At 45.1% G+C, this 27,485-nt stretch overlaps 1 protein-coding gene across 1 annotated transcript; it reads right to left on the bottom strand.

The window, feature by feature from the left end:
- Positions 1-510: 510 nt before the first annotated feature.
- On the bottom strand, positions 511-19,451 carry irak3 (interleukin-1 receptor-associated kinase 3; the record flags this gene model as incomplete). Its single annotated transcript, NM_001281404.1, is given in 12 exon segments — positions 511-578; positions 3,144-3,311; positions 3,442-3,504; positions 3,738-3,933; positions 5,059-5,177; positions 6,242-6,356; positions 7,584-7,648; positions 7,849-8,000; positions 10,404-10,465; positions 10,468-10,507; positions 15,250-15,432; positions 19,349-19,451. Coding segments are annotated over 12 exon segments (1,334 nt in total), but the record flags the coding sequence as incomplete, so codon positions are not given.
- Between the last annotated feature and the right edge of the window lie 8,034 nt (positions 19,452-27,485).

The following is a 27,485-nucleotide window of genomic DNA, read 5'->3' as shown; positions in this document are numbered from 1 at the left end:
GGTAGTTATAGTCTATAGGTAGTTAGTCTATAGGTAGGGCCTTGGGCTTAAACCTGGTTAGGTAAGGTGGTGAGGTATAACTCCTGGTCCCAAACATAATACTTGCCTTGAGGGAGGTCTGAGGGGCAGGGAGTAAACCCATTGGCTCTACAGTCTTCACAGCCCAGTCCATTCACCTCAGCTGAACAGCTACATTGGACTGGCCAGCTACCGTAAAGATCCACTGGCTCTCCATTGGTCTGTAGGCTCTGGTCAGCCTCATCAGCCCCTAGCCCTGCTCTTTTCCCAGCCCCCTCCTGTGACAGGTGGCTGCTCCGCTCCCCACTGCCCAGATAGGTGACCTCTGACTGGCTACACTCACAGGGCCCTCCCTGAGCTGGAGCTGGCTGTGGGTTCTCAACAGGATAACTGTGCAGCTCATCATCCTCCACAGGCACACTGGGGCTGGGGTTGGAGCTGGGGCCCTGTCCCATCTGGGCAGGAGAGGCAGGGGGAGCTGGGGCCTCGTCGGTCAGCGTGTGGGGCTGGTCTTCAGGTGGGCACGGCAGGGGAAGCAGCTGGCTCAATACCTGTAACACCTGGAACAGGTAGGTTGGGGGAGATCACCCATTTCATTACTGTAAAAGACAATGTGCTATCAATGATTTACCTGTAAATAAAAGCAGTAATCGAGTATGACTCATAAAGTCAATATTTACTAAGTCCACAAATGTCGAGAGGCTGTAAATGACTTCAGTTCTCATTTGTCTAGTCAGCCCCTCACCTAGCTACAGTATTCACCTAGCTACAGTATTCACCTAGCTACGGTATTCACCTAGCTACAATATTCACCTAGCTACAGTATTCACCTAGCTACAGTATTCACCAAGCTACGATATTCACCTAGCTACAGTATTCACCTAGCTACAGTATTCACCAAGCTACGATATTCACCTAGCTACAGTATTCACCTAGCTACAGTATTCACCTAGCTACAGTATTCACCTAGCTACAGTATTCACCAAGCTACGATATTCACCTAGCTACAGTATTCACCTAGCTACAGTATTCACCTAGCTACGGTATTCACCTAGCTACAGTATTCACCTAGCTACAGTATTCACCTAGCTTCAGTATTCACCTAGCTACAGTATTCACCTAGCTACAGTATTCACCTAGCTACGGTATTCACCTAGCTATGGTATTCACCTAGCTACGGTATTCACCTAGCTACGGTATTCACCTAGCTACGGTATTCACCTAGCTACGGTATTCACCTAGCTACAGTATTCAGTCCAGACCTAAGAGAACTCTAGTTCTAACGATGCTTTCAGGGAAACAAAGAGTTACTTTGGAGGTGACTACAACTACTTGAAAACAGATCCTCAAAAAATGACTACTTTAAAATAACTATTTGAATACAGATCTCAGGAAGTGACTACATTTCGGAAGTGTTCTTGTTTGAAACACACACTACACCATCTTTAAAGGGATACTTTACTCAGAATATAAACAAACATGACTTTCCACCTACCTTGGCTGTGGTTGATTCGAGAAGGCAGTTTTGGTATATTTCGCTTGCTTTCGACACTTAATAGCCATATTTTGTTACTGTTAGCATTCTAAGTAACGTTGAGCATTAAACTGTTCTTGTGCTGGAGTAAAACAACTGTAATTACCTTGTATTAGCATTTTGTTACATAATAATTTGGTAATTGCATAGCTATTAATTTATTTTACCAGGTAGGTTGACTGAGAACACATTCTCATGTACAGCAACAACCTGGGGTTATAGTTACAGGGGAGAGGAGCCATGTGCCATGTGATCTTTACTGACCTCAGAGAGTCAGGACACCTTTAATGTCCCATCCGAAAGACAGCACCCTACACAGGGCAGTGTCCCCAATCACCGCCCTGGGGCATTGGGATATTTTTTTAGACCAGAGGAAAGAGTGCCTCTTACTGGCCCTCCAACACCACTTCCAGCAGCATCTGGTCTCCCATGCAGGGACTGACCAGGACCAACCCTGCTTAGCTTCAGAAGCAAGCCAGCAGTGGGATGCAGGGTGGTATGCAGGGTGGTATGCTGGGTGCTATGCAGGGTGGTATACAGGGTGGTATGCAGGGTGATATGCAGGGTGATATGCAGGGTGGTATGTAGGGTGATATGCAGGGTGGTATGCAGGGTGGTATGCAGGGTGGTATGCAGGGTGGTATGCAGGTTGGTATGCAGGTTGGTATGCAGGGTGGTATGCAGGGTGGTATGCAGGGTGGTATACTGGGTGGTATGCAGGGTGGTATACAGGGTGGTATGCAGGGTGGTATGTAGGGTGGTATGCAGGGTGATTTGCAGGGTGGTATGTAGGGTGATATGCAGGGTGGTATGCAGGGTGGTATGCAGGGTGGTATGCAGGGTGGTATGCAGGTTGGTATGCAGGTTGGTATGCAGGGTGGTATGCAGGGTGGTATGCAGGGTGGTATACTGGGTGGTATGCAGGGTGGTATACAGGGTGGTATGCAGGGTGGTATGTAGGGTGATATAATGGGTGGTATGCAGGGTGGTATGCTGGGTGGTATGCAGGGTGGTATGCAGGGTGATATGCAGGGTGATATGCAGGGTGGTATGTAGGGTGATATGCAGGGTGGTATGCAGGGTGGTATGCAGGGTGGTATGCAGGGTGGTATGCAGGTTGGTATGCAGGTTGGTATGCAGGGTGGTATGCAGGGTGGTATGCAGGGTGGTATACTGGGTGGTATGCAGGGTGGTATACAGGGTGGTATGCAGGGTGGTATGTAGGGTGATATAATGGGTGGTATGCAGGGTGGTATGCTGGGTGGTATGCAGGGTGGTATGCAGGGTGGTATGCAGGGTGATTTGCAGGGTGGTATGCAGGGTGGTATGCTGGGTGGTACAGTCTATAGGTAGTTAGTCTATAGGTAGTTACAGTCTATAGGTAGTTAGTCTATAACTCTACCTAAACTATCTTCGACTAGCTCAAACTCTACCTAAACTATCTTCGACCAAACAGTCCTACCTTGAACCTTGACTCTAAAAGTCAGGTTCATGTCCCTATTCTCACATTTACCCAACTCAGTAAAGTAGAATTGAATTGAAATGAAGTGAATTGAACTGGATTGCATTGAACTGTATTGAGTCGACTCACATTCTCCATGGTGGGTCTGTTGCGTGGTCGTGTAGAGGTGCAGTCCAGGGCTAGACGCAACAAGGTAAAGGACATAGAGTGGGGACAAAGACCAGCTCTCGGGTCCAGATACTGAAGACAGGAGTCTACACTGCCAGTGTCCTCCACCTCTTCACGTAGGACGTTTCTCTGGACGGGAGGCAGGGAGGATGAACCAGAGCGCATGTATCCAGCAACACAGCATTATTTCATGTGTTTAGCAAGCATTTTAATACAATGTGCAATTTCCGTAAGTAACAAAATGTCATTTTAGTCTTACCAGCAGGGTGTGTTTAGGAGTCTCCTCTCTAGCTTTCCGTCCCGTTATAATTTCCATTATAACCTAAAGAACAAATAGCTTCGTATTAACAGGTTCTGGTCATGGACATCCAAGCCATTCCCAAACAGCTATGTTCTGGCATTCAGATCAGTTTATCTAGTATTAGTCGCAAGTAGCTGACAAAGACCACGTCTGTTGAAAGAGGATTGTTGTGTCACGCGCTCCCTAACTCACCACTCCCAAGCTGAACACGTCTGTTGAAAGAGGATTGTTGTGTCATGCGCTCCCTAACTCACCACTCCCAAGCTGAACACGTCCAGACTGACGGACAGCTTTCCGTCTCGTATGTATTCCTCCGGCAGGTAGCCCAGGGTTCCGAAGGTCGTATCCAAGGTAACGGTGCAGCTCTGACTGACGGAGTGGGGTCTGAGACGGGCCGTCCCAAAATCAGACAGCTTGGGCTGCAGCCGCTCGTCTAGCAGGATGTTAGAACTACACAGAGAGAATACGCTTTGGAACTCAGGTGTGACAGGGAGTCAGTGAAGAACAAATTCTTATTTACTATGACGGCCTAGGAACAGTGGGTTAACTGGTCTAGGAACAGTGGGTTAACTGGTCTAGGAACAGTGGGTTAACTGGTCTAGGAACAGTGGGTTAACTGGTCTAGGAACAGTGGGTTAACTGCCTTGTTCAGGGGCAGAACGACAGATTTTTTTACCTTGTTAGCTCAGGGATTTGATCTTGCAACCTTCCGGTTACTAGTCCAATGCACTAACCACAAGGCTCTCCTGCCACTAACCACTAGGCTAGGGGGTGAAAGGGGGTGAGGTGAGTGACTAGACTAGGGGTTTGAGCCGGTACCTTGTGATGTTATAGACTAGAGGTTTGAGCCGGTACCTTGTGATGTTATAGACTAGAGGTTTGAGCCGGTACCTTGTGATGTTATAGACTAGGGGTTTGAGCCGGTACCTTGTGATGTTATAGACTAGAGGTTTGAGCCGGTACCTTGTGATGTTATAGACTAGGGGTTTGAGCCGGTACCTTGTGATGTTATAGACTAGGGGTTTGAGCCGGTACCTTGTGATGTTATAGACTAGGGGTTTGAGCCGGTACCTTGTGATGTTATAGACTAGAGGTTTGAGTCGGTACCTTGTGATGTTATAGACTAGAGGTTTGAGCCGGTACCTTGTGATGTTATAGACTAGGGGTTTGAGCCGGTACCTTGTGATGTTATAGACTAGGGGTTTGAGCCGGTACCTTGTGATGTTATAGACTAGAGGTTTGAGCCGGTACCTTGTGATGTTATAGACTAGGGGTTTGAGCCGGTACCTTGTGATGTTATAGACTAGGGGTTTGAGCCGGTACCTTGTGATGTTATAGACTAGGGGTTTGAGCCGGTACCTTGTGATGTTATAGACTAGAGGTTTGAGCCGGTACCTTGTGATGTTATAGACTAGAGGTTTGAGCCGGTACCTTGTGATGTTATAGACTAGAGGTTTGAGCCGCTACCTTGTGATGTTATAGACTAGGGGTTTGAGCCGGTACCTTGTGATGTTATAGACTAGGGGTTTGAGCCGGCACCTTGTGATGTTATAGACTAGAGGTTTGAGCCGGTACCTTGTGATGTTACCACAGACCACAGTGCAGGGCTGGGCCATGTGTAGGTGATGTACAGCCTTAGCCGTCCCCTTGATGATGTCCAGGCGCTCCTGCCATGAGAGAGGAGGCACTGCGTTCTACAGAGAGATGCAGGAAGGGAAACATGTTACCATTTAAACACCAATACACCTACTACCATACAGTCTGTCCACCGCAGAGACAGATACGCTGATATGTTCGGCATTGAAATAGAATAGAATAGTAGTTTAGTAGAATTAAATGGAAGATTATTGTCCATCGGAGGACGGAAATTTGCCTTTACAGTAACACAACCTACAACTAGAATAGGTAACACAACCTACAACTAGAATAGGTAACACAACCTACAACTAGAATAGGTAACACAACCTACAACTAGAATAGGTAACACAACCTACAACTAGAATAGGTAACACAACCTACAACTAGAATAGGTAACACAACCTACAACTAGAATAGGTAACACAACCTACAACTAGAATAGGTAACACAACCTACAACTAGAATAGGTAGCACAACCTACAACTAGAATAGGTAACACAACCTACAACTAGAATAGGTAACACAACCTACAACTAGAATAGGTAACACAACCTACAACTAGAATAGGTAGCACAACCTACAACTAGAATAGGTAACACAACCTACAACTAGAATAGGTAACACAACCTACAACTAGAATAGGTAACACAACCTACAACTAGAATAGGTAACACAACCTACAACTAGAATAGGTAACACAACCTACAACTAGAATAGGTGTATTTGTTGAAGAAAATGTGTGAGCTTGTGCATAGTGGTGTCTCAACTGAAGAGGTAGATCTCACCTGGTCATGCAGTCTGTGGAACAGTGATCCGTTGGGAAGGTAAGGGGTATAGAATAGAATATCTCACCTGGTCATCCAGTCTGTGGAACAGTGATCCGTTGGGAAGGTAAGGGGTATAGAATAGAATATCTCACCTGGTCATGCAGTCTATGGAACAGTGATCCGTTGGGAAGGTAAGGGGTATAGAATAGAATATCTCACCTGGTCATGCAGTCTGTGGAACAGAGATCCGTTGGGAAGATAAGGGGTATAGAATAGAATATCTCACCTGGTCATGCAGTCTGTGGAACAGAGATCCGTTGGGAAGGTAAGGGGTATAGAATAGAATATCTCACCTGGTCATGCAGTCTGTGGAACAGTGATCCGTTGGGAAGGTAAGGGTATACCAGCCAGTAACGATCACCATCAGAGTAACAACCCAACAGCTCTAAGATGTTAGGATGCTGGTAGCTGAAAGATAAACAGGCAGATTTGATGATTAGTAACAGGCAGATATTTACCTTTATTTAACCAGGTAAGTCATTGACAACAGATTTTTAATTTTTTTTTTACAATTAGGAGAAGATGTGTGCACGAAAGACTATTGATGTCATAATGGATTTCAGAGGTAAATATTTACGCAGAAACCATCTAAAATGGAGGATTAATGGAGTAGTTAGACATACAGAAACCATCTAAAATGGAGGATTAATGGAGTAGGTAGACATAGAGAAACCATCTAAAATTGAGAATTAATGGAGTAGTTAGACATACAGAAACCATCTAAAATGGAGGATTAATGGAGTAGGTAGACATACAGAAACCATCTAAAATGGAGGATTAATGGAGTAGGTAGACATACAGAAACCATCTAAAATGGAGGATTAATGGAGTAGGTAGACATAGAGAAACCATCTAAAATGGAGGATTAATGGAGTAGGTAGACATACAGAAACCATCTAAAATGGAGGATTAATGGAGTAGGTAGACATACAGAAACCATCTAAAATGGAGGATTAATGGAGTAGGTAGACATACAGAAACCATCTAAAATGGAGGATTAATGGAGTAGGTAGACATACAGAAACCATCTAAAAAGGAGGATTACTGGAGTAGGTAGACATACAGAAACCATCTAAAATGGAGGATTAATGGAGTAGGTAGACATACAGAAACCATCTAAAATGGAGGATTAATGGAGTAGGTAGACATAGAGAAACCATCTAAAATGGAGGATTAATGGAGTAGTTAGACATACAGAAACCATCTAAAATGGAGGATTAATGGAGTAGTTAGACATACAGAAACCATCTAAAATGGAGGATTAATGGAGTAGTTAGACATACAAAAACCATCTAAAATGGAGGATTAATGGAGTAGGTAGACATACAGAAACCATCTAAAATGAAGGATTAATGGAGTAGTTAGACATACAGAAACCATCTAAAATGGAGGATTAATGGAGTAGGTAGACATACAGAAACCATCTAAAATGGAGGATTAATGGAGTAGTTAGACATACAGAAACCATCTAAAATGGAGGATTAATGGAGTAGTTAGACGTACAGAAACCGTCTAAAATGTAGGATTAATGGAGTAGTTAGACATACAGAAACCATCTAAAATGGAGGATTAATGGAGTAGTTAGACATACAGAAACCATCTAAAATGGAGGATTAATGGAGTAGTTAGACATACAGATGATGAACTTCCATCTCTCTCCTGAATAGATCCCACAACTTCCTCCATGAGGCTTTCTGCACCTGTACAGACCAACGAAGAAGACCAACAAACACTTGAACTGTGTTGCGTATGTCCCCAGTCCTTTTGAAGCACATGACCAAATAAATGTCTCTCTAGTTGAATAATGACCTGTATTATATTTAATCTCCATCAAGCCAGGGTCATTTTGAAAAGATGACTTTTATAAATGGAGCACTGTATGGAGTAGGAGTGTCAGTACCTGCTTGAAGAGCTTGACAGCGAAGGTTTCATTTCCCTTCACCACTCTGTAGACAGCAGAGAAGCTGCCCTCGGAGATCTTCATGTCCTGGTGAAAATGTCTAGTTCCCTCTATGACGTCTGAGTAGGTGATCACAAGCCTGTGGTTTCTACCTAGCAACAAAGTGAAAACACTAAGCCTGTGGTTTCTACTGAGCAACAGAGTGAAAACACTACGCCTGTGGTTTCTACCTAGCAACAGAGTGAAAACACTAAGCCTGTGGTTTCTACTGAGCAACAGAGTGAAAACACTAAGCCTGTGGTTTCTACTGAGCAACAGAGTGAAAACACTAAGCCTGTGATTTCTACTTAGCAATAAGTTAAAAACACTAAGCCTGTGGTTTCTACTGAGCAACAGAGTGAAAACACTACGCCTGTGGTTTCTACCTAGCAACAGAGTGAAAACACTAAGCCTGTGGTTTCTACTGAGCAACAGAGTGAAAACACTAAGCCTGTGGTTTCTACTGAGCAACAGAGTGAAAACACTAAGCCTGTGATTTCTACCTAGCAATAAGTTAAAAACACTAAGCCTGTGGTTTCTACTGAGCAACAGAGTGAAAACACTACGCCTGTGGTTTCTACCTAGCAACAGAGTGAAAACACTAAGCCTGTGGTTTCTACTGAGCAACAGAGTGAAAACACTAAGCCTGTGGTTTCTACTGAGCAACAGAGTGAAAACACTACGCCTGTGGTTTCTACCTAGCAACAGAGTGAAAACACTAAGCCTGTGGTTTCTACTGAGCAACAGAGTGAAAACACTAAGCCTGTGGTTTCTACTGAGCAACAGAGTGAAAACACTAAGCCTGTGATTTCTACCTAGCAATAAGTTAAAAACACTAAGCCTGTGGTTTCTACTGAGCAACAGAGTGAAAACACTACGCCTGTGGTTTCTACCTAGCAACAGAGTGAAAACACTAAGCCTGTGGTTTCTACTGAGCAACAGAGTGAAAACACTAAGCCTGTGGTTTCTACTGAGCAACAGAGTGAAAACACTACGCCTGTGGTTTCTACCTAGCAACAGAGTGAAAACACTAAGCCTGTGGTTTCTACTGAGCAACAGAGTGAAAACACTAAGCCTGTGGTTTCTACTGAGCAACAGAGTGAAAACACTAAGCCTGTGGTTTCTACTGAGCAACAGAGTGAAAACACTAAGCCTGTGATTTCTACCTAGCAATAAGTTAAAAACACTAAGCCTGTGGTTTCTACTGAGCAACAGAGTGAAAACACTACGCCTGTGGTTTCTACCTAGCAACAGAGTGAAAACACTAAGCCTGTGGTTTCTACTGAGCAACAGAGTGGAAACACTACGCCTGTGGTTTCTACCTAGCAACAGAGTGAAAACACTACGCCTGTGGTTTCTACAAGGTGAGAATATTTAGAACATACGCAGAGTAACGAGGAAAAACCTCAGCATTCTCACTAGTACTTTGACACACAATGAGTCGTATGGCTACATCCCAAACAGCACCCTATTCCCTACGTAGTGGACTACTTTTGACCCATGGGCACTATTTAGGGAATATAGGGTGCCCATTTGGGTTGCACCCTATGAAACCGGTCGTCAATGAAACGACAAAATAAAAAGAGAAGTGAAATAGGGAATTGAATACCTCTCAGAAGCTTACTCTCATAGGATGTTTCATAGGATAATGCCCTCAATATTATTTATGGGTCTGTTGTAACTAGGGACCATCTCAACACAACCGTCTGTTGTAACTAGGGACCATCTGAACACATCATTCTGTTGTATCTAGGGATCATCTCAACACATCAGTCTGTTGTAACTAGGGACCATCTGAACACATCAGTCTGTTGTGGACCAGAGGTGTGATGTTTTGACATAAGAACGTGTGATAGTAGTACCAACATAGCACGATGAATACCATTCCTACTGAAACAATCTAATGTACTCAGTAATCTAATGTACTCAGTAATCTAATGTACTCAGTAATCTAATGTACTCAGTAATCTAATGTACTCAGCAATCTAATGTACTCAGTAATCTAATGTACTCAGTAATCTAATGTACTCAGTAATCTAATGTACTCAGCAATCTAATGTACTCAGTAATCTAATGTACTCAGTAATCTAATGTACTCAGTAATCTAATGTACTCAGCAATCTAATGTACTCAGCAATCTAATGTACTCAGTAATCTAATGTACTCAGTAATCTAATGTACTCAGCAATCTAATGTACTCAGCAATCTAATGTACTCAGTAATCTAATGTATCTCAGTAATCTAATGTACTCAGTAATCTAATGTACTCAGTAATCTAATGTACTCAGTAATCTAATGTATCTCATTAGGAATATTAAAAGGTGGACAGAAAAATCACAAGACAGAAAAACGGTAGAAAAAAATGTCAAATTAAAAGAATATTAACATTGTCACATACATCGGATAGGTGCAGTCTAATGTATTGTTTTACAAGGCGAAATAGGGTTAAGTGCCTTGCTCAAGGGCACACGGGCAGTTTTTCACATTGTCGGCTCAGCAGCCTTTCAGTTATGTACCTTCACTTGACACGTGATAATTAGACTGGTTCCAACCAGGTCGGGTCGACTCGCTGGCAGGTGGGGGTGACTAAGAAAACAGGACGTGGTGACGAAAACACACACAACACGGAACATACAACAGACAACAGTTAGTACAGTGTAACTAAGGATGAATTACAGGGTGACACATGGACTAGCCTACGTAGACAACAGTTAGTACAGTGTAACTAAGGATGAATTACAGGGTGACACATGGACTAGCCTACATAGACAACAGTTATTACAGGGTGACACAAGGACTAGCCTACGTAGACAACAGTTAGTACAGTGTAACTAAGGATGAATTACAGGGAGACACATGGACTAGCCTACGTAGACAACAGTTAGTACAGTGTAACTAAGGATGAATTACAGGGTGACACATGGACTAGCCTACATAGACAACAGTTACTACAGGGTGACACATGGACTAGCCTACATAGACAACAGTTACTACAGGGTGACACATGGACTAGCCTACGTAGACAACAGTTAGTACAGTGTAACTAAGGATGAATTACAGGGTGACACATGGACTAGCCTACATAGACAACAGTTATTACAGTGTGACACATGGACTAGCCTACATAGACAACAGTTATTACAGGGTGACACATGGACTAGCCTACATAGACAACAGTTATTACAGGGTGACACATGGACTAGCTTACGTAGACAACAGTTATTACAGGGTGACACATGGACTAGTCTACATAGACAACAGTTACTACAGGGTGACACATGGACTAGCCTACATAGACAACATTTATTACAGGGCGACACATGGACTAGCCTACATAGACAAGTTATTACAGGGTGACACAAGGACTAGCCTACATAGACAAGTTATTACAGGGTGACACATGGACTAGCCTACATAGACAACACTTACTACAGGGTGACACATGGACTAGCCTACATAGACAACAGTTATTACAGGGCGACACATGGACTAGCCTACATAGACAAGTTATTACAGGGTGACACATGGACTAGTCTACATAGACAAGTTATTACAGGGTGACACAAGGACTAGTCTACATAGACAAGTTATTACAGGGTGACACAAGGACTAGCCTACATAGACAAGTTATTACAGGGTGACACATGGACTAGCCTACATAGACAACAGTTATTACAGGTCACCCTGAATTACAGGGTGACACATGGACTAGCCTACATAGACAACAGTTATTACAGGGTGACACATGGACTAGTCTACATAGACAAGTTATTACAGGGTGACACAAGGACTAGTCTACATAGACAAGTTATTACAGGGTGACACAAGGACTAGCCTACATAGACAAGTTATTACAGGGTGACACAAGGACTAGCCTACATAGACAAGTTATTACAGGGTGACACATGGACTAGCCTACATAGACAACAGTTATTACAGGTCACCCTGAATTACAGGGTGACACATGGACTAGCCTACATAGACAACAGTTATTACAGGGTGACACATGGACTAGCCTACATAGACAACAGTTATTACATGGTGACACAAGGACTAGCCTGCATAGACAACAGTTACTACAGGGTGACACATGGACTAGCCTACATAGACAACAGTTATTACAGTGTGACACATGGACTAGCCTACATAGACAACAGTTACTACAGGGTTACACATGGACTAGCCTACATAGACAACAGTTATTACAGTGTGACACATGGACTAGCCTACATAGACAACAGTTACTACAGGGTTACACATGGACTAGCCTACATAGACAACAGTTATTACAGGGTGACACATGGACTAGCCTACATAGACAACACTTACTACAGGGTTGCACATGGACTAGCCAACATAGACAACAGTTATTACAGGGCGACACATGGACTAGCCTACATAGACAAGTTATTACAGGGTGACACATGGACTAGTCTACATAGACAAGTTATTACAGGGTGATAACAGTTATGGATCATAACATTATAAGTTGATCATGACTAGTAGCTACCGTGGGTAACTGAGGAGGGGAGGGGTTTGATTAATAGACATATCATGACATAACTAGTAGCCTACCGTGGGTAACTGAGGAGGGGAGGGGTTTGATTAATAGATACATCATGACATGACTAGTAGCCTACCGCGGGTGACTGAGGAGGGGAGGGGTTTGATTAATAGATACATCAGGACATAACTAGTAGCCTACCGTGGGTGACTGAGGAGGGGAGGGGTTTGATTAATAGATACATCAGGACATAACTAGTAGCCTACCGCGGGTGAATGAGGAGGGGAGGGGTTTGATTAATAGATACATCAGGACATAACTAGTAGCCTACCGTGGGTAACTGAGGAGGGGAGGGGTTTGATTAATAGATACATCATGACATGACTAGTAGCCTACCGTGGGTAACTGAGGAGGGGAGGGGTTTGATTAATAGATACATCAGGACATAACTAGTAGCCTACCGTGGGTAACTGAGGAGGGGAGGGGTTTGATTAATAGATACATCAGGACATAACTAGTAGCCTAGCGCGGGTGACTGAGGAGGGGAGGGGTTTGATTAATAGATACATCAGGACATAACTAGTAGCCTACCGCGGGTAACTGAGGAGGGGAGGGGTTTGATTAATAGACATATCATTACATAACTAGTAGCCTACCGTGGGTAACTGAGGAGGGGAGGGGTTTGATTAATAGATACATCAGGACATAACTAGTAGCCTACCGTGGGTAACTGAGGAGGGGAGGGGTTTGATTAATAGATACATCAGGACATAACTAGTAGCCTACCGCGGGTGACTGAGGAGGGGAGGGGTTTGATTAATAGATACATCAGGACATAACTAGTAGCCTACCGTGGGTGACTGAGGAGGGGAGGGGTTTGATTAATAGATACATCAGGACATAACTAGTAGCCTACCGTGGGTAACTGAGGAGGGGAGGGGTTTGATTAATAGATACATCAGGACATAACTAGTAGCTACCGTGGGTAACTGAGGAGGGGAGGGGTTTGATGAATAGATAAATCAGGACATAACTAGTAGCCTACCGTGGGTGACTGAGGAGGGGAGGGGTTTGATTAATAGATACATCAGGACATAACTAGTAGTCTACCGTGGGTAACTGAGGAGGGGAGGGGTTTGATTAATAGATACATCAGGACATAACTAGTAGCCTACCGTGGGTGACTGAGGAGGGGAGGGGTTTGATTAATAGATACATCAGGACATAACTAGTAGCCTACCGTGGGTGACTGAGGAGGGGAGGGGTTTGATTAATAGATACATCAGGACATAACTAGTAGCCTACCGTGGGTGACTGAGGAGGGGAGGGGTTTGATTAATAGATACATCAGGACATAACTAGTAGCCTACCGTGGGTGACTGAGGAGGGGAGGGGTTTGATTAATAGATACATCAGGACATAACTAGTAGCCTACCGTGGGTAACTGAGGAGGGGATGGGTTTGATTAATAGATACATCAGGACATAACTAGTAGCCTACCGTGGGTGACTGAGGAGGGGAGGGGTTTGATTAATAGATACATCAGGACATAACTAGTAGCCCTACCGTGGGTAACTGAGGAGGGGAGGGGTTTGATTAATAGATACATCAGGACATAACTAGTAGCCTACCGTGGGTGACTGAGGAGGGGAGGGGTTTGATTAATAGATACATCAGGACATAACTAGTAGCCTACCGTGGGTGACTGAGGAGGGGAGGGGTTTGATTAATAGATACATCAGGACATAACTAGTAGCCTACCGCGGGTGAATGAGGAGGGGAGGGGTTTGATTAATAGATACATCAGGACATAACTAGTAGCCTACCGTGGGTAACTGAGGAGGGGAGGGGTTTGATTAATAGATACATCAGGACATAACTAGTAGCCTACCGTGGGTAACTGAGGAGGGGAGGGGTTTGATTAATAGATACATCAGGACATAACTAGTAGCCTACCGTGGGTAACTGAGGAGGGGAGGGGTTTGATTAATAGATACATCAGGACATAACTAGTAGCCTACCGTGGGTAACTGAGGAGGGGAGGGGTTTGATTAATAGATACATCAGGACATAACTAGTAGCCTACCGTGGGTGAATGAGGAGGGGAGGGGTTTGATTAATAGATACATCAGGACATAACTAGTAGCCTACCGTGGGTGAATGAGGAGGGGAGGGGTTTGATTAATAGATACATCAGGACATAACTAGTAGCCTACCGTGGGTGAATGAGGAGGGGAGGGGTTTGATTAATAGATACATCAGGACATAACTAGTAGCCTACCGTGGGTGAATGAGGAGGGGAGGGGTTTGATTAATAGATACATCAGGACATAACTAGTAGCCTACCGCGGGTGACTGAGGAGGGGAGGGGTTTTATTAATAGATACATCAGGACATAACTAGTAGCCTACCGTGGGTGACTGAGGAGGGGAGGGGTTTGATTAATAGATACATCAGGACATAACTAGTAGCCTACCGTGGGTAACTGAGGAGGGGAGGGGTTATCCCTGCTGCTCTTTGATGGTCCACTGTTGGGGAAGGAATACTGTGTTTCTGAAAGGATAACATTTCATTGTTTTATTGACCACTAATAACATTTCTCTACATTATCAACCATTAGTGTAGCAGGACACTGAAAATGTTCAGTCTGTCTGATTGCTAAATGTTTTGTTGACAGTGTTGAGTGCTTGCACACGAATAGAGGAAGTTTACGCAACAATGACATTACAGAAGTGAAACCAAAGGGTATTTGCTTCAGTGAAAAACAAGCTACAGTTCTGGAAGTCGTAACGTGTGGAATACTATACGAAACTGACACAAACTGCAGTGTGGTATAGGTCTATTAATAGTCGCCTTACCTTGAGGACTAAAGAGCTGCAGAGCTCTGTAGTGACACATATCCTCCAACACCTTCACAAGGTCCCCAACAGTTTTGTTCTGTTGCGCCCACGCCCAGATGAGTTCTCGCGTGGGGCTCTTGCCTATCGCCTCCAGCCTCTCGGTGCGTCGCACCTCCGTCCAACTTGGCACGATACGCGACGCTGAAGGGGGATCGATAAAGGAGAGAAATAAGCGCGTTAACAGCAGGAAACACGTTCTTATAGTGCGTGGGCGTATTGGCCGTCTGGCAATTCTGGCAAATGCCAGAAGGGCCGGACCATCTTTTAACAGGGTGGGCTGGTCGAAATTGATCCCAATATATATATATATATATATATATATATAAAAAATGTATTTAAAAAAATGTCACGGCTGGTGATTTTATATGACTTTTGCTCAATTTCTCTGTTGTTATAATAATCTATACTGAGCATTTGGCTGACCAGTGAGCAATGGCCGGCTCCCCTACCAAGATGGGTCAGGACAGTTTTCTGATTGGCTGAGCTGAGGTGGAGCAAATTCACATTCAAAGTCAAACGCAGATCATCAAAGAGAGTGAGACCCGCTCTCTGTCAGTCACTTATCAGTGAGACCCGCTCTCTGTCAGTCACTTATCAGTGAGACCCACTCTCTGTCAGTCACTTATCAGTGAGACCCGCTCTCTGTCAGTCACTTATCAGTGAGACCCGTTCTCTGTCAGTCACTTATCAGTGAGACCCGCTCTCTGTCAGTCACTTATCAGTGAGACCCGCTCTCTGTCAGTCACTTATCAGTGAGACCCGCTCTCTGTCAGTCACTTATCAGTGAGACCTACTCTCTGTCAGTCACTTATCAGTGAGACCCGTTCTCTGTCAGTCACTTATCAGTGAGACCCGCTCTCTGTCAGTCACTTATCAGTGAGACCCGCTCTCTGTCAGTCACTTATCAGTGAGACCTACTCTCTGTCAGTCACTTATCAGTGAGACCTGCTCTCCCTGTAGTGACTAGGGAGTCCGGTGTCGGATTCCATTTAACTGTAGCGACTAGGGACTCCGGTGTCGGATTCCATTTAACTGTAGTGACTAGGGAGTCCGGTGTCAGATTCCATTTAACTGTAGTGACTAGGGACTCCGGTGTCGGATTCCATTTAACTGTAGTGACTAGGGAGTCCGGTGTCGGATTCCATTTAACTGTAGTGACTAGGGAGTCCGGTGTCGGATTCCATTTAACTGTAGTGACTAGGGACTCCGGTGTCAGATTCCATTTAACTGTAGTGACTAGGGACTCCGGTGTCGGATTCCATTTAACTGTAGTGACTAGGGACTCCGGTGTCAGATTCCATTTAACTATAGTGACTAGGGAGTCCGGTGTCGGATTCCATTTAACTGTAGTGACTAGGGACTCCGGTGTCAGATTCCATTTAACTGTAGTGACTAGGGACTCCGGTGTCAGATTCCATTTAACTATAGTGACTAGGGACTCCGGTGTCGGATTCCATTTAACTGTAGTGACTAGGGACTCCGGTGTCAGATTCCATTTAACTGTAGTGACTAGGGAGTCCGGTGTCGGATTCCATTTAACTGTAGTGACTAGGGACTCCGGTGTCAGATTCCATTTAACTGTAGTGACTAGGGAGTCCAGTGTCGGATTCCATTTAACTGTAGTGACTAGGGACTCCGGTGTCAGATTTCATTTAACTGTAGTGACTAGGGACTCCGGTGTCAGATTCCATTTAACTGTAGTGACTAGGAACTCCGGTGTCAGATTCCATTTAACTGTAGTGACTAGGGAGTCCGGTGTCAGATTCCATTTAACAGTAGTGACTAGGGACTCCGGTGTCAGATTCCATTTAACTGTAGTGACTAGGGAGTCCGGTGTCAGATTCCATTTAACTGTAGTGACTAGGGAGTCCGGTGTCGGATTCCATTTAACTGTAGTGACTAGGGACTCCGGTGTCAGATTCCATTTAACTGTAGTGACTAGGGACTCCGGTGTCGGATTCCATTTAACTGTAGTGACTAGGGACTCCGGTGTCAGATTCCATTTAACTGTAGTGACTAGGGAGTCCGGTGTCGGATTCCATTTAACTGTAGTGACTAGGGAGTCCGGTGTCAGATTCCATTTAACTGTAGTGACTAGGGACTCCGGTGTCGGATTCCATTTAACTGTAGTGACTAGGGACTCCGGTGTCAGATTCCATTTGACTGTAGTGACTAGGGACTCCGGTGTCAGATTCCATTTAACTGTAGTGACTAGGGAGTCCGGTGTCGGATTCCATTTAACTGTAGTGACAAGGGACTCCGGTGTCAGATTCCATTTAACTGTAGTGACTAGGGACTCCGGTGTCAGATTCCATTTAACTGTAGTGACTATGGACTCCGGTGTCAGATTCCATTTAACTGTAGTGACTAGGGACTCCGGTGTCAGATTCCATTTAACTGTAGTGACTAGGGACTCCGGTGTCGGATTCCATTTAACTGTAGTGACTAGGGAGTCCGGTGTCGGATTCCATTTAACTGTAGTGACTAGGGACTCCGGTGTCAGATTCCATTTAACTGTAGTGACTAGGGACTCCGGTGTCAGATTCCATTTAACTGTAGTGACTAGGGACTCCGGTGTCGGATTCCATTTAACTGTAGTGACTAGGGAGTCCGGTGTCAGATTCCATTTAACTGTAGTGACTAGGGAGTCCGGTGTCGGATTCCATTTAACTGTAGCGACTAGGGACTCCGGTGTCGGATTCCATTTAACTGTAGTGACTAGGGACTCCGGTGTCAGATTCCATTTAACTGTAGCGACTAGGGACTCCGGTGTCGGATTCCATTGCACATCCACCGTCATTGGAGGCTGGAAAGTCCCGTCTGAAATGTAATTTGCCTCACCGGGAGGGACCGTCACTGCTTGTCTCAAACGAAGCACACCGCTAGAAATCTGTCCACATCCACAGAAACTAGTCCCATCTTTCTGTGACAAACACAGATGGTTTTATATTGAATTAAATAGAATTAAAAAAAAAACAGTAATTATTTGTTTTCTCATGATTTGTTTTCTCATGATTTGTTTTCTCACTCACTCACTCACTCACTCATTTTTACCCGTGACATAGTTTTCAAAGTAGCCCAGTTTGGCAGGAAAACTACAAACATGACAACTGACTCAGTGACTGTGCAGGCTCGCGGAAGCCAATGTAGAGTGAGGTTAAATGCAGGTTAAAAACATGATCCACATCTATACCATGGTAACAATGATGCAGTACCATGGTAATAGTTAAGGACACTGACAGTACAATGATAGTACCATCAAACTTCAAGGCTAAAACCACAGTACTTTTCCATGATACAGACTATATCATGGTATTAATGAAAGTACCACATTAGTACCATGAAAGTAACCATGAAAGTAACATAGTAGTACCATGGTATTAATGAAAGTACCCCAGTAGTACCATGGTATTAATGAAAGTACCACAGTAGTACCATGGTATAAGTGAAAGTAGCATAGTAGTATCATGGTATTAATGAAAGTAGTGAAACAGTATAATTTTTTAGACCGTCCCCTCGCCCATACCCGGGCGCGAACCAGGGACCTTCTGCACACATCAACAGTCACCCTCGAAGCATCGTTACCCATCGCTCCACAAAAGCCGCGGCCCTTGCAGAGCAAGGGGAACAACTACTTCAAGGTCTCAGAGCAAGTGACGTCACTGATTGAAACGCTATTTAGCGCCCACGCTAACTAAGCTAGCCGTTTCACATCCGTTACAGTAGCATAGTAGTATCATAGTAGTATCATGCCCTCGAAAAGGGGTTATGGAGCAGTGATGATGTGAGTTGCTGTAGCTAAAATACCAGCGCTACTGTACATTTCTGACCCAGTCTGCCGATGTTATAGTGACATTATACTATCTGCTATACACTAACAGCGTTACATAGTGCGGTGGGGGAAAAAACGGAATGTTTATTTATCACAGAAGAGATCGTTAACATGTAATCTACACAACCTGTACCACAGTGTACACAACACTTCCGTTTAGGTAAACCCGTAATCATTCGGTTTTAAACCGCGCACAGAAAGTAACCCTTTGTTCACATTACTCACCGAGCCCGCGCCATCCGAGGCTGTCATCACCGCTGTCGATTATCTTACAAAACTTCTCCATCAAAACTGGGGGGACATCATACAGGTACATAGACGAGTCCATCTCAACTGCGACTGAGCTGGAACCTTATTATCGTCAAGAATCTAACCTATGTGAAGCTAGCCACAATACAGATCAGCCACGATAGTTGAATTTGCGGTTTCACTTTCAAAATAAAAGTTGCTTATTGAACGCGATTCTAATGGTTACAAATAAGTTGAATCATGACATATTTTGACTAGATAAATGCTAAAGAAGGTTGGAATGTTGTTATATAAAAATAAATACAAATAATAAATACTGAATTAATTAGAAAATCAGTTGAAATAGCACTGTTAGATGTATTAGACCTCAGAATTGCATTGGGGGCATACTCATATTTTTCACTGCTCAGCCTCAGCCTATGTACTGTGAATAAATTAAATGGGGTATCAGTCTACTCCGGGACACCCACAGAACACAACTATGAAGAGTTTACACCAATATCAGTGTTGTAGCTCTTATTGCGGGACTTTGACTGTGGGGAAATCACCTCCCCGGTCAACCTATTGTACATATTGAATGCTGGTATTTCTACAGACATTTTCCAATCCTCCTTCGACCAACTACCAGTGTTGTCTACTCAGTGACACTCAGAGAACACAACTGTGAAGAGTTTCCATAAAGAGTAGCGTCATGGCTCTTGAAGATTGAGGGACTCTGAAACCACTGTGAAATGAGCCACATTGAGCTGACGACTGACACATTGAACTTGGACCAAAAACACATCCCCTGAGGAGAGCCTGTGTTTGTGGTGGAGTGGGGACTAAACACATCCCTGTGGAGAGCCTGTGTTGGTGGTGGAGTGGAGACTAAACACATCCATGAGGAGAGCCTGTGTTGGTGGTGGAGTGGGGACTAAACACATCCCTGTGGAGAGCCTGTGTTGGTGGTGGAGTGGAGACTAAACACATCCCTGAGGAGAGCCTGTGTTGGTGGTGGAGTGGAGACTAAACACATCCCTGAGGAGAGCCTGTGTTGGTGGTGGAGTGGAGACTAAACACATCCCTGAGGAGAGCCTGTGTTGGTGGTGGAGTGGAGACTAAACACATCCCTGAGGAGAGACTGTGTTGGTGGTGGAGTGGGGACTAAACACATCCCTGAGGAGAGCCTGTGTTGGTGGTGGAGTGGAGACTAAACACATCCCTGAGGAGAGTCTGTGTTGGTGGTGGAGTGGGGACTAAACACATCCCTGTGTTGGTGGTGGAGTGGGGACTAAACACATCCCTGAGGAGAGCCTGTGTTGGTGGTGGAGTGGGGACTAAACACATCCCTGTGTTGGTGGTGGAGTGGAGACTAAACACATCCCTGAGGAGAGCCTGTGTTGGTGGTGGAGTGGAGACTAAACACATCCCTGTGGAGAGCCTGTGTTGGTGGTGTGTTTGTCTGACAACGTGGGGACCCACCTTGACACACTGTGACCTCTAACTCAGGAAGTCCAACAGCCACAAAACCAGCCCCCCCATCTAAGGAGATGTCCCTTATGAGTCTCTGTGCCAGAATGTAAGGCTGGATTGTGTTGAAGGCAGAAGAAAAGTCAACAAACCGAACCCTGCCATGGGATTTGGCGCCCTCTCGATGTCTACAGACCATGTTGAGCAGAGTAAGAAGGGCATCATCAACTCCTCTGCTAGGCTGATAGGCAAAGTGTTAATGGGTCGATGAACTGCTGGGCGACGCTGAGAATATGACTTTTCACAGGTTTCTCAAGGCATTTCATTACTACAGATGTCAAGGCGACAGGGCGGTAGTCATTCAGCACAGAGGGATTAGAGGCTTTATGAATGGGTAGAATTGTTGAGTTTTTCCACAACACTGCCACGTGTTGCTGGTCGAGGGAGGATTGGAAAATGTTTGTAAAAACACCAACTATCAATACGTACAATGAGCTGACTAGGGAAGTCCCGCAATAAGAGCTAAAAACACTAATACTTGTTTAAACTCACAGTTCTGTGGGTGTCACTGAGTAGATTGATATCCCGTTTCGTTGATCCACAATCCATAGGTAAGCCTGCGCAGTGAAATAGAAGGATGTGCAACTCTCAAGTCTAATACACCCACAGTGCGATTCAAACAGATTTTGAATTTATATAACAATATTCCATTATCTAGTATAAATATGGCATGATTCCACTATTTGTATTCGTTTGCATCACTTTCCAATTCCAGACTATTATTTTGAAGGCAAATTCCACTGTTGTGGATAATCCTTATGTTGGCTAGTTTTACGTATGTAACAGCCAAAGGTATTGACTGAGTGTCGACTACCAGACCGAGGCGCATGTTGCGGAATTCGGGAAATTCCATACTTCTGCCCCCGACTTCCCGAGACATCTGGCGCGTTCAGATGCTTGTCTGATCTAGGGAACTCGGATATTTTCCGACTTGCTGATTCGTTGAATGTGGCATGTGTACAACTACAACAAGTTAGCAAGTCGGGACATTTTCGAGTTCCTAGTTCTGACTAGAACTTGAAACGGCATTTGAAAAGGGGTGTGGTGACAGCCTACCCGCGGAGGCTGATGGGATGAGTTATATAGGAAGACAGGATCTGTGTAATGGCTGGAATGGAATTTATGGAACGGAGTCAAACAGGGTTTCTATATGTTTGATGTGTTTGGTAACGTTTCATGAATTCCATTCTAGCCATTACAATGAGCCCGTCCGACCAGCCTCCACTGCAGTCTACTGTAGTGGAGTTATGACATTAACCTGAAACACAGTTGGTTACATACCTATTTTATTAGGTGGCTACTGTGTGTAACATTATTTTTTTTCTCCCACTTTACTTGATCCTGGTTTTCGTAGTTTATCTCGTGAGAAGCAGGCCGACAATCAGCTGCAAGAAACCACCAATCATTATTCAGCCAGGGCATAAAAAGTGACACATTTTTCCCAAAGGTCATTTTGACCTTTTCTCCTCACTTCAGCATTATGAATAGTGACTCACGGTGACAAGGCCGGGTGTCACGCCCTGGTCTTAGTATTTTGTGTTTTCTTTATTATTCTGGTCAGGCCAGGGTGTGACATGGGTTTATTATGTGGTGTGTTTTTGTCTTGGGGTTTTTGTAGGTATCGGGATTGGGGCTTAGTGGGGTTGTCTAGAAAAGTCTATGGCTGTCTAGAGTGGTTCTCAATCAGAGGCAGGTGTTTATCGTTGTCTCTGATTGGGAACCATATTTAGGCAGCCATATTCTTTGAGTGTTTCGTGGGTGATTGTTCCTGTCTCAGTGTTTGTTTAGCACCAGTATAGGCTGGTAGGGTTTCGTGTTACGTTTCTTGTTTTTGTATTGATCGTGTTTTGTCTTTATTAAAGATGTATCGATTTAACCACGCTGCATTTTGGTCCGTCTCTCCTTCATCGGAAGAAAACCCTAACACCGGGCCACTACTCGTAACACTGTCCCCAGTAACACTCAAGCATGTCCACTGGATGGCGACGTCATACCAGGAGAAAACAAATTCGGAGCCTTGAACAACAGAGCCAAGACATTCAATCAGGGTTACAGGATTACGTCCCTGGGATGTTTAGGCAATGCGGTAGCATTGACAGCTGTTTACGAAATCACTCACCTAATACCACACCACATGGTGGATCCATAGTACTGCAGTTTAGGATAGTTACTCAACCTGTGAAAGTGTGTGTGAGCCATGCAAAGCTCCTAGATGAACAGCCATCAACTTAATCTGTCTGGACATTTCTCTGTTATTCATCTTGAATATATGGAATATTACACCTACTCTTCCTCCCTCCCTCTTCCTCATTATCCTCCTCGTCCTCCTCATTTTCCTCCTCCCCTCTTCCTCCTCTTATGTGAGAGAAAGAGAGAGAGAGAGAGAGAGAGAGAAAGAAAGATAGAGAGATATAGAGAGAGGGTGTGTATTTGTGTGTGTGTGTGTGTGTGTGTGTCTGTGTCTGTGTGTGTGTGTGTGTGTGTGTGTGTGTGTGTGTGTGTGTGTGTCTGTGTGTGTGTGTGTGTGTGTCTGTGTGTGTGTGTGTGTGTGTTTTTGAGCCAGTTGTAACTGCTGTTCGGTAGCATATCTGTTGATTGACATGTCAGTACAGAGACAGAATATTACATGACTAAATCAGCATCCACCAACACTGATGCTGCCTGCCTGGGACTCATTTCCCCTGTGAATAACTATTTGAAATGGCTGAACATACAAACACGCCTCATGCAGGACAATGCAGGACAACACGCCTCATGCAGTACAACACGCCTCATGCAGGACAATGCAGGACAACACGCCTCATGCAGTACAACACGCCTCATGCAGCGAGACACGCCTCATGCAGCACAACACGCCTCATGCAGCACAACACGCCTCATGCAGTACAACACGCCTCATGCAGCACAACACGCCTCATGCAGTACAACACGCCTCATGCAGTACAACACGCCTCATGCAGCGAGACACGCCTCATGCAGTACAACACGCCTCATGCAGTACAACACGCCTCATGCAGTACAACACGCCTCATGCAGCGAGACACGCCTCATGCAGCACAACACGCCTCATGCAGCGAGACACGCCTCATGCAGTACAACACGCCTCATGCAGAGAGACACGCCTCATGCAGCACAACACGCCTCATGCAACACAACATGCCTCATGCAGCACAACACGCCTCATGCAGCACAACACGCCTCATGCAGCACAACACGCCTCATGCAGCACAACACGCCTCATGCAGTGAAACACGCCTCATGCAGCACAACACGCCTCATGCAGCACAACACCCCTCATACAGCCATAGCCCAGGGGTTGACTATTCTACAGGAGAATAGGGCCATAGCCCAGGGGTTGACTACTCTACAGGAGAATAGGGCCATAGCCCAGGGGTTGACTACTCTACAGGAGAATAGGGCCATAGCCCAGGGGTTGACTACTCTACAGGAGAATAGGGCCATAGCCCAGGGGTTGACTACTCTACAGGAGAATAGGGCCATAGCCCAGGGGTTGTCTACTCTACAGGAGAATAGGGCCATAGCCCAGGGGTTGACTACTCTACAGGAGAATAGGGCCATAGCCCAGGGGTTGTCTACTCTACAGGAGAATAGGGCCATAGCCCAGGGGTTGACTACTCTACAGGAGAATAAGGCCATAGCCCAGGGGTTGTCTACTCTACAGGAGAATAGGGCCATGGTCTGGTCTGTAACTCTGGTCTGTAGCTCTGGTCTGTAGATCTGGTCTGTAACTCTGGTCTGTAACTCTGGTCTGTAGCTCTGGTCTGTAGATCTGGTCTGTAACTCTGGTCTGTAGCTCTGCTCTGTAACTCTGGTCTGTAGCTCTGGTCTGTAACTCTGGTCTGTATCTCTGGTCTGTAACTCTGGTCTGTAGCTCTGCTCTGTAACTCTGGTCTGTAGATCTGGTCTGTAACTCTGGTTTGTAACTCTGGTCTGTAACTCTGGTCTGTAGCTCTGGTCTGTAGATCTGGTCTGTAACTCTGGTCTGTAGCTCTGCTCTGTAACTCTGGTCTGTAGCTCTGGTCTGTAACTCTGCTCTGTATCTCTGGTCTGTATCTCTGGTCTGTAACTCTGGTCTGTAACTCTGGTCTGTAGCTCTCATCTGTAACTCTGGTCTGTAACTCTGGTCTGTAACTCTGGTCTGTAACTCTGGTCTGTAGCTCTGGTCTGTAGATCTGGTCTGTAACTCTGGTCTGTAACTCTGGTCTGTAGCTCTGGTCTGTAGATCTGGTCTGTAACTCTGGTCTGTAGCTCTGCTCTGTAACTCTGGTCTGTAGCTCTGGTCTGTAACTCTGGTCTGTATCTCTGGTCTGTAACTCTGGTCTGTAGCTCTGCTCTGTAACTCTGGTCTGTAGATCTGGTCTGTAACTCTGGTTTGTAACTCTGGTCTGTAACTCTGGTCTGTAGCTCTGCTCTGTATCTCTGGTCTGTAACTCTGCTCTGTAACTCTGATCTGTAGCTCTGGTCTGTAACTCTGGTCTGTAACTCTGGTCTGTAACTCTGGTCTGTAACTCTGGTCTGTAGATCTGGTCTGTAACTCTGGTCTGTAGCTCTGCTCTGTAACTCTGGTCTGTAGCTCTGGTCTGTAACTCTGGTCTGTATCTCTGGTCTGTATCTCTGGTCTGTAACTCTGGTCTGTAACTCTGGTCTGTAGCTCTGGTCTCTAACTCTGGTCTGTAACTCTGGTCTGTTGCTCTGGTCTGTAGCTCTGCTCTGTAACTCTGGTCTGTAACTCTGCTCTGTCACTCTGGTCTGTAGATCTGGTATGTAACTCTGGTCTGTAGCTCTGCTCTGTAACTCTGGTCTGTAACTCTGGTCTGTAACTCTGGTCTGTAACTCTGGTCTGTATCTCTGGTCTGTAACTCTGGTCTGTAACTCTGGTCTGTAGCTCTGGTCTGTAACTCTGGTCTGTAGCTCTGGTCTGTAACTCTGGTCTGTAGCTCTGGTCTGTAGCTCTGGTCTGTAGCTCTGGTCTGTAACTCTGGTCTGTAGCTCTGCTGGCGAAGGCAGTCAGGGTGAGGACCACCTGTTTGTTTCTGTTGGTTTGGTTTAATAACAATAAATAGCATGTTTATGTTTGTCATGCATTTCAAGCAGGTCCTAGTTGTAGTATTATCATCCAGCCACCGGGTGGCAATAGCAGGCCTGTCCTGATTCAAGGGAGTTGACCAACTGTCCCCACACAAGTTGAAATGAATCATGACTCGTCGTTTCTGAAATGGCCTCTGGTCTCAGTGGTCTCACGACATGGTACGGTGACCATATGGAACGGCAGCATTTAGGTCCAGAGAGAGACTCTTCAGTTGAAAACTTTCAACTCTCCTCAGTTCAATTCGCATTTGGAAGTTGCTTTCGTTTATACACTACATGACCCAACAGAATGTGGACACCTGCTCGTCCAACATCTCATTCCAAAATCACGAGGAATCCCTCTTCTGGGAAGGTTTTCCACTAGATGTTGGAACATTGCTGTGGGGACTTGCTTTCATTCTGCAACAAGAGCATTAGTGAGGTCAGGCACTGATGTTGGGTTGATTAGGCCTGGCTCGCAGTCTGTGTTTTAATTCATCCCAAAGGTGTTCGATGGGGTTGAGGTCAGGCCAGTCAAGTTCTTCCACAAACCATTTTTTGTATGGACCTTGTTTTGTGCACTGGGGTATTGTCATACTGAAACAGGAAAGAGCCTTCCCCAAACTGTTGCCACAAAGTTGGAAGGACAGAATCATCTAGATTAGAATGTCATTCATTGTATGCTGTAGCGTTAAGATTTCACTTCACTGGAACTAAGGGGCCGAAACCATGAAAAACAGCCCCAGATCATTATTCCTCCTCCACCAAACTCCTCAAACACCAAACAGTTGGCAGATGATTTTTACGCGCTACGTGCTTCAGCCCTCGGCGAACCCGAGCTTGTGCGGCCTACCACTTCACTGCTGAGCCGTTGTTGCTCCTCGACGTTTCCACTTCACAATAACAGCACTTACAGTTGACCGGGGGGCAGCTCTAGCAGGACGGAAATTTGACAAACTGACTTGTTGGAAAGGTGGCATGTTATCACGGTGCCACGTTGAAAGTCAAATGAGCTCTTCAGCGAGGCCATTCTACTGCCAATGTTTGTCTACGGGAGATTGCATGGCTGTGTGCTCGATTTTGTACACCTGTCAGCAGCAGGTGTGGCTGAATTAGACAAATCCTCTAATTTGAAGGGGCGTTCACATACTTTTGTTTATATAGTGCAGTTCACACTGGGGCATTGGATAAAAAAAAGTAGAGAGTATTATTGCAGCACGAAGTTGACTGTTGAGAGGGTTTATCACCTGCATAGATAGACCTTAACCGAACCCATTTCATCTGACATGTAAATCCATGCAGGCCTATCCAGGACAGCCTCGCGTGTTCTAGGGTATTTTATCATGTCAGGTTTTGCTGAGCTTCACAACTACAGAACCTTGCAATCCCCAACACGATCTGGCTCTAGTTACAGCTGTGTTGATGGATGAGCCTCTGGTCAACAGTAGTGCACTACGTAGGGAATAAGGTGGTTCTGGTCAACTGTAGTGTACTACGTAGGGAATAAGGTGGTTCT

This window comes from Oncorhynchus mykiss, chromosome 21, assembly GCF_013265735.2.
Source record: "Oncorhynchus mykiss isolate Arlee chromosome 21, USDA_OmykA_1.1, whole genome shotgun sequence".
NCBI lineage: Eukaryota > Metazoa > Chordata > Actinopteri > Salmoniformes > Salmonidae > Oncorhynchus > Oncorhynchus mykiss.
The sequence above is the reverse complement of the archived record's forward strand: the minus strand, read 5'-3'. Positions and strand labels throughout refer to the sequence as shown.